Consider the following 6901-nt stretch of genomic DNA (forward strand, 5'->3'; position numbering starts at 1 on the left):
AAAGCTGGACAACGTGAGCCGGTCTTTTTTAATGTCTCCACTTGCTTGGGCTGTCACTCGGACAGCCCTAGAGGATGGTGCCAATGGATGAATGGATGGATGGATGGATGGACAGTAGTCCAGGGATGATGTCCCTGTCTGTACTGAACTGGGCCCTTCCTCCAATGAGCAGCCTTCCGGAGTGAGTTTATGCAATTGTCCCTTGGTATCCATGGAGGATTAGTTCTAGGGTCCCGGGGATGCCAAAATCCATGGATGCTCAAGTTCCTGGTATAACATGGCCTAGTATTTACATAAAAGCTATGCCTATCCTCCCATAGACATTAGACAATTATTAGATTATTTATGATCTGCAATACAATGCAGATGCTACATAAATGGCTGTGATACTGTATTGTTTAGGGAATGATGACAAGAACAAAGTCTGCACATGTTCAGTAGAGACATTACCATCCAGTTTATTTTCTGAACATTTTCCACCTGCTGATAGCTGAATCCACAGATACAGAGCTCCCAGATACAAGGGCCAAGTGTGCTTTGAGAGTAGGGTGGGTGATGCTGCTAATGAGTACAGGGGTGCAGGTGTTGATCGGGGGGGCCCTACATTGAGGCATCTGGATATCCTATCTCAGGACTTGAGACTCCATTTGAATGGCACAGGCAGACTCAGCCCAGGTCAAAGCCCACCCCTTGAAGTTTCATTTTATCCCAAGCTCTTTCTGACCCCTGGAATTTGGCATCCCCTAGGCCCTGGGTGGCAGGATAGATGAGCCAGGTTTTACATAACAGGTCTAGAATAGAGTGAGGCCCTACTGTGTGCCCTGCACTTTCTCCACAGGCTCCTCTAGGTAGAATATCCAAGGGTCATGGAGAGAAATACCCAGTTAAAATATCAGAACTGAAAAAGAGATACCATTAGAGACACTAAAAAGACCATTAGGTAATAGTCTTAGCATTTGTATTCTGAGATTCAACAGCAGCAGTCACTTCCGTCCACCCCTATGTGTATCCCAGACCACCCTGGGCGGGGAGGGTTGAGGTCAGGGAACACCCATGGATGCTCTGATGCTGGTCCTGGGCCTCGGGGGTGACAGTGATGAGGAACTTGGATGCACACATGAGTGGGGCAGCCAGGCCTGGACAGAGAAGACACACGTGTGCACAGACCTGTTTACCCACATACACGTGTGCATGCACGTGCACAAACACATTGCAGGCAGGCATGTGGCCGCCTCAGGCAGCGGAGGACCCTGACTCTGGGCCCTGCTGACCCGGGCAAGTCCCCATTGTGATGCGTGCCATGACCTCAGAATGTCACTGGTGCTTAGCACCAATCAGCTCTCCGGCCTGCCTCTGTGTTCTACGGCAGTTACACACGCACAGTGGTACCTGTGAACACTTTTGTGGACTCGAAGGTTTTCTACCTGAGAGGCATAACGCAGGCCAGCTGATTCATCAGAATCAGGTGAGTGTGACTTGCTCTCTTCCCTCCAGGCTGACTTGGGGACACTGGCTATGCTGACTTGGGGACAGTGGCTATGGTGTTGGCCTCTGGGCAGCTACCGAGGAGGGTCATCCCTGAGCACTCACTGGGCGGCTGTTCTACACTACTCGTGTAGACGATTGGCTCTTTCGTCCTCATGGTGGCTTCATAGAGTGAGTGCCGTTCCCTAGCGTACCCATTCGACAGGTGAGACGTCTGGGGTCAGAGAGGCGGTAACCGGCCTGGGAATCCAGACAGGACCCTGGGTTTTACTCTCAGCCTTCCTGTGTGCCGTGCTGGAATTCAGGCCTGAATCCTGGGACCTCCCTGCCCTAGATCCCAAGTCTTCCCAGCTTACCCATCCTGATGGGGCAGAGCCTGGCCCTGGCAGAGTTACTGGGATGGATCCACTGTGGGTGTGGTAGATAGGAGGGTCCTCAGAACACCTCTGTGCCCTAAGCTGGGTCCTGATGGTGGCTGTGGGCCTCACTGAACACACATGGTCCCTTATCCAGGGGAACCTTCTGCCCTTGGGCAGCTGTGGAAAATGAAGGAGCCCTGGAGGGCTGGCTGTGGGGAGACTATCTTCCCTTCTGTTCAAAGGGGTCCAGGCACTGGGAATTCTCCCCGAGTATGTCTTGTTCTGGCTGGTCCTCTCGAGGCCTCACTCTCCTTTTGCCCTGAGTGTTCCCAGGAGGGTCAGTCCATCTAGATATTCTCCAGGACCAAGGACCCACTGTCCTTCCTCAGTGACCTAGGAAAATGAAGCCCCCTCCTGTGGGGACAGCTCAGAATGGTGGAGTCCACAGTCCCTCCCCGAGTGAGGGTTTCCACTATCACAATAGATCATTTTCATCCCCAACCGGACACCCTCCTGCTCAGCTGGCATTATTCCTAAAGTGGCTTCACTGTTCAGACTGAAGGGCCACGGGAGCCAAAGTGATGAGCGGAGTAGGACAGAGCAATCAGGAGAGATCTTGTTCCCTGTAGGAAACTGGGCATCTCTGTGGTCCCTGAGCATCTCAGGAGGCCGATTGTACAGAGACCTCTGGTCGCTGACCCCAGTCTCCCTCCACATCCCTGGAGTAGCCCACCATGGGCCCTTCACCCTTGGCAGGTGGACACCATTCAACCTGCTGGGGCAGGTGTGTCCCCATTTCGTGGCATTTGGACACAATGGGATTCTCTGTCCAGGTCCCACTGTCCTCAAGTCCTTGGTATGATGCCCACCCCTGCTTGGGGCCTGAGACTCCAGAGACTCGTGCAAGTGTGGGCCACTGGGTGTGGCCCCTTTTTACCTGGGGGCGGTGGTGGAATTGGGGTTACACAGTCAGCCAGCATCTGGGAGCCCGGCGGGAGCAATTCAGGTTTTCTCTGAAGCTCTCGGGTACAATGTAACCTTTAGACAATTTTGTCTCACAGGATGGACATGGTAGAGGATGCGGATAGTTTGCGGGCACAGGAGCGAGAGGACATCATTATGAAGTATGAGAAGGTACGGGTCGGTCTGCTTCTTGGAGGGAGGCCTCTTCCAGTGCGCCCTGGTCAAAGGATCCTGGGCTCCCCAGGATCACAGAGTGGGGACGGGTGGCCACTACCCCCAGGCCCTTGCACCCTTTACCTTGGACCCGTCACCAGGGCTCCCTGTGGGTTACAGGGACACCGAGCTGGGCTGCCAGAGGACATGGGGCCTGAGCCTGTTGGAATCTACAGCAGCATTGATCACTTTGGGATTCTGCAGTGAGTCCTCTGTGCTCCCCTCATTCCTAAAGCACCTGTCTCAGCTCAGGGATGGGTTTGCTTTTAGAAAGGCCTTTCCGAGGCAGGACTGTCTCGCGGGTCAGGTCAACCTCCTTTCCAGGGTCAGAACCCCTCCCTGGTTCCCCTGAAGGTCCAGGCCGAGGTTGCTGTTAGGCCAGCGTTGCGGGGCCCATCTAAGGAGACAGTGGGAATGGAGACTAGGCTAGGTCAGGCCCCTGGGCTCTCAGCAGTTCTCTCCGAAAGTGAGCACAAGAGGAGCGCAGCAGCCTGAGGATCTGACCCTGTCTACTTGGAAACAACCCCAGTGAGATCTAAGGGTTCTGGCCTCAGGGCGAGGGGACACTTGGCCCAGCCTCAGGGCTGTTGTCCGGCAGGTCTCTGAGGGACCACCACCCCTGTCCTCCCACATTTCCTTAGAGCTACAGCCTTCACTGACCCCATGAGGAAGAGGGAAAGGCATGGGGACAGTGGGGTTTGTGGTCCTAGGAAAATAGGGGAGAAGACAGGCAGGGCCCCATTCTGGGCATCTCATGGTGAGGCCAGAGAGGCAGCAGGGCTTGTGGCTAAAGACCCTGGGTCTGGTGCTGGGAAGGGATCTGGGGCCAAGTAAGAGGAGCCCAGCCAGGAACCCATCCCCCAGGGATCATAGGATGGAGAGACAGAGATCCCAGGGGAGGGAGAGTGGGAGGGAGCTGATGAGCCGTGCCACTTCTGAAACGCAGGGTTTGTGGCTCAGGTATAGGGAGAGGCAGGTGGATGCTGGGAGGTCAGACCCTGCAAGGGTCTTGGGGCTGTCAAGTGGGATGGGACCCTTGTGGCCCCAGAGTGCACTGGGCAGGTCTCAGGGCTGGCTCCCTAGACCCTAGTGGGGTGATGTGGTCACTCCCTGAGGGACTCCTGTTAGGGCCTGGTCGCCCACCCTGAGAGGCCCACATCTAGTCTCAGGGCTGACCTTCCTCAGCTCCAGCAGAAAGCACCACCTCCAGTCCAGGACGGGCAGCCTTATTGTGCAGTGTCACTGCCCCGCACAGCAGGGGGCCCAGTAACCCCGGCCAGGCTGGCCCCGCACTCCTTCTTCTCCCAGGTCCTGCCCCGCCTGGGAGTCAGCCCCACAGGAAGGCTCTTGTCCTCCCCTCCCTGTGCCTTCTCCTGGGCTGAGCCCTGAGCTGGATGGGGACAGAGCCTGTCCTTTCTGGGGGTCTCCTCTCAGTCTGGGGTGGCTCCAGGCCCTGTGCAGGTCCTCAGTTCTGCCTGGGTTGCCTTACAGTGAGACAGAGCTGCCTCCTGTCACTGCTCAGGAGGCAAAGGTAAGAGCCTGATGCATGGGGGTGGGGCTTGTACAGGGATGTGGGGACAAGGTGGGTGGTCAGTGAGGCAGAGGAGGCAGCTGGTCGGGGCAGTGGTTGCAGAGGGCAACACGCTGTCACTGGGAGGGGCAGCAGTCCCTGCTGGACTTCACCCCAAGTTGCTGTAACTTGGGCAGTTTGATAAAATTCCAAAGTGAGAACCACAGTTGTGGCTTGGGGGTGGCTGCCCGCCTGTGTCAGGACCCAACCTAGAGGCTGGGACCTGACCTAAGACTGCTGTGTCTGTGGCCTGAGGATCGTACAACCCATGCGCCCAAAGCCAGCCCCCTGGCACTCATTTGCTCAAAGGCTCTCAGTCCTTAGGGTCTGCCCTTCCCTGGCTCCCTCCAGCTGGGTCCACCAGGGCTCCAGAGCCCAACACCCAGCATCCACGGGCGGCTCTGGGAAGCCTGGCAGCTCCCCTAACGCCAACATTCCTCATTTGACAGCAAATGCGGCGGGAGATAACACGAAAGAGCAAGTGGATGGAAATGCTGGGACAATGGGAGACATATAAGAACAGTAAAAAGGTAATGTGTGGAGGGAGAGGCCCTGGAACCACTCTGCAGAGACAGGGGACAGGCACCCATGGCTGTGGTCTGGCACCGTCAGCCTCTCATAGGACAGGTGGCACACTGTCCTCACCCAGAGGACTGCCGGCCTGGTCGCCAGATTTCCTGCCTATTCGTGCAAGCACCACCTTGGTGGGAGGGAATCTGAATCTAGGGCTGGGACCACCCAGAGCTCAAGGCTAGGGATGCCCTGGTGACCCGAAGGAAGGAAAAGGTTTGGATCAGACTCCTGACTTTGAGTGCCCATCCACTCTTTCAATCCTGGGAAGGGCGACCCTGTCCCAGATTAATGTCACCTCTAACGAGGAATCATGGGGCCAAAACCAACCATTTCCAGAATCCTGGGGCTCTGGTCCTCACTGGGGTCGCCCCGTGGCCTGTGACACCAGATTGTTTTCTGCCCACAGCTGATAGATCGAGTATATAAGGGCATTCCCATGAACATCCGGGGCCAAGTGTGGTCAGTCCTCCTGAACATACAGGAAGTCAAGTCGAAAAACCCCAGAACATACAAGGTACGCTCAGCCAGAGCACAACAAACAGGACAGGCCGTGTCAGGGGCCCAGGTCTCCAGCTGGAGGGAGCATCACGCCCAGCCTGGGGGTGGGTGGGATGGTCAGATGCACATCCTGGGCACGGATGGTGACATAGTCACCACAGACAAACTCGGCTCTGGGGACCCTCTCCAGCTTCAGTAGCAAGCCAAAAAGCAGCTTTCTGCACAAGGAATCCTTCCTGCTTTCTTTCCTTCCTGAAGTGCTGACTGCCATTTGGGGCAGGGAGTCTTCCATCTGTTCTGAGGCTGCTTCCTCCTCTTGGCTCTGCCCTATAGGTCATGAAGGAGAAGGGCAAGAGGTCATCTGAACACATCCACCAGATCGACCTGGACATGAGCGGGACACTAAGGACTCACATCTTCTTCTGGGATCGATATGGAGCCAAGTAAACCTACGGGAGCCACAGGGTCCCAGCAGACATGGAGTGAACAAGTGGGATGGGGGCTTCCCCAGAGCAGAAGCCAGGGTCACCTAGGAGGGATGACAGAGGTGCTAAGAGCTCTCCTGGCCCGGGAAGCAGCCAGCACCATGAATCGAGCACCTCCCTAGTTCCAAACCCTGGTCCAGACTGGAACATGTGGGGCCAGAACCCAGGAGAATCCTGATGAGACAGAAGGCAGCAAACAAAATCATGCACAATGGTGAAAGTTTGACCCACGGGGACCCATGGTAGGACCCATGGGAGGATGGCAGGATGGAGGGCCCTTGAGCCTCCCCAGGCAACACTGACAGCACCAAATGCTGGGTGGATTAGGGGTCCTGGAAACTGTCATCCTGGTCTGCTGGGAATGGGACATGGCACAGCCACTTTGGCAGCCAGTTGGGCAGTGGCTCACAAAGCTCAATGGACTGGAACCACGCATCCCCAGAGTGTCACAGATACTGAACCTACTGATGTGAAAACTGACATCCACATGAGACCTGCATGCCACGTTCACTGGTTGATTCATCATCACTCACACATGGAGCCTTCAGGGACAGCCTTCAACACGGAAAGGGGAGAGCAAGGCTAGTCTTCCCTTCAAACGAAAGACCCAGTGAGAAAAGGGAAGGAGCCAGTGATGCCCGGACAAACGTGGGTGGATCCTAGATGCATTTTGCTGAGGGAAAGAAGCCAGATCCAATAAGCTACCACAGTAGGATTCCCATTCCTAGGCCATTCTGGAAAAGGCCAAACCATAG

General features: G+C 55.8%; 1 protein-coding gene across 5 annotated transcripts; it reads left to right on the forward strand.

The window, feature by feature from the left end:
* The first annotated feature begins 1278 nt into the window (after positions 1–1278).
* LOC117090956 (ubiquitin carboxyl-terminal hydrolase 6-like) lies at positions 1279–6884 on the forward strand. Of its 5 annotated transcripts, none has more exons than XM_033223511.1 (8): positions 1286–1465; positions 2474–2628; positions 2906–2984; positions 3141–3223; positions 4512–4551; positions 5040–5120; positions 5570–5677; positions 5995–6884. In XM_033223511.1, the coding sequence occupies exons 2-8, from the start codon at positions 2579–2581 to the stop codon at positions 6106–6108; spliced, it is 555 nt and encodes a 184-aa protein (XP_033079402.1). In that variant the 5' UTR covers positions 1286–1465; positions 2474–2578; the 3' UTR covers positions 6109–6884. The 5 variants fall into 5 exon arrangements, with proteins under 5 accessions (XP_033079409.1, XP_033079402.1, XP_033079410.1 ...); XM_033223516.1 differs by having other exon boundaries at positions 1310–1465; positions 2906–2978; XM_033223514.1 differs by lacking the exon at positions 1286–1465 and adding an exon at positions 2364–2382.
* Positions 6885–6901: the final 17 nt, after the last annotated feature.

This window comes from Trachypithecus francoisi, unplaced genomic scaffold (assembly GCF_009764315.1).
Source record: "Trachypithecus francoisi isolate TF-2019V2 unplaced genomic scaffold, Tfra_2.0 Contig01135, whole genome shotgun sequence".
In the NCBI taxonomy this organism is placed as follows: Eukaryota; Metazoa; Chordata; class Mammalia; order Primates; family Cercopithecidae; genus Trachypithecus; species Trachypithecus francoisi.

Bases quoted from the DNA above. Each gene is read 5' to 3' on its own strand.
- LOC117090956 (XM_033223511.1), top strand. From the start codon at position 2,579: ATGGGCCCTTCACCCTTGGCAGGTGGACACCATTCAACCTGCTGGGGC. The intron at 3,224-4,511 runs GTGAGTCCTCTG...GTTGCCTTACAG, and splicing joins GATCACTTTGGGATTCTGCA to TGAGACAGAGCTGCCTCCTG. The intron at 4,552-5,039 runs GTAAGAGCCTGA...CTCATTTGACAG, and splicing joins TCACTGCTCAGGAGGCAAAG to CAAATGCGGCGGGAGATAAC.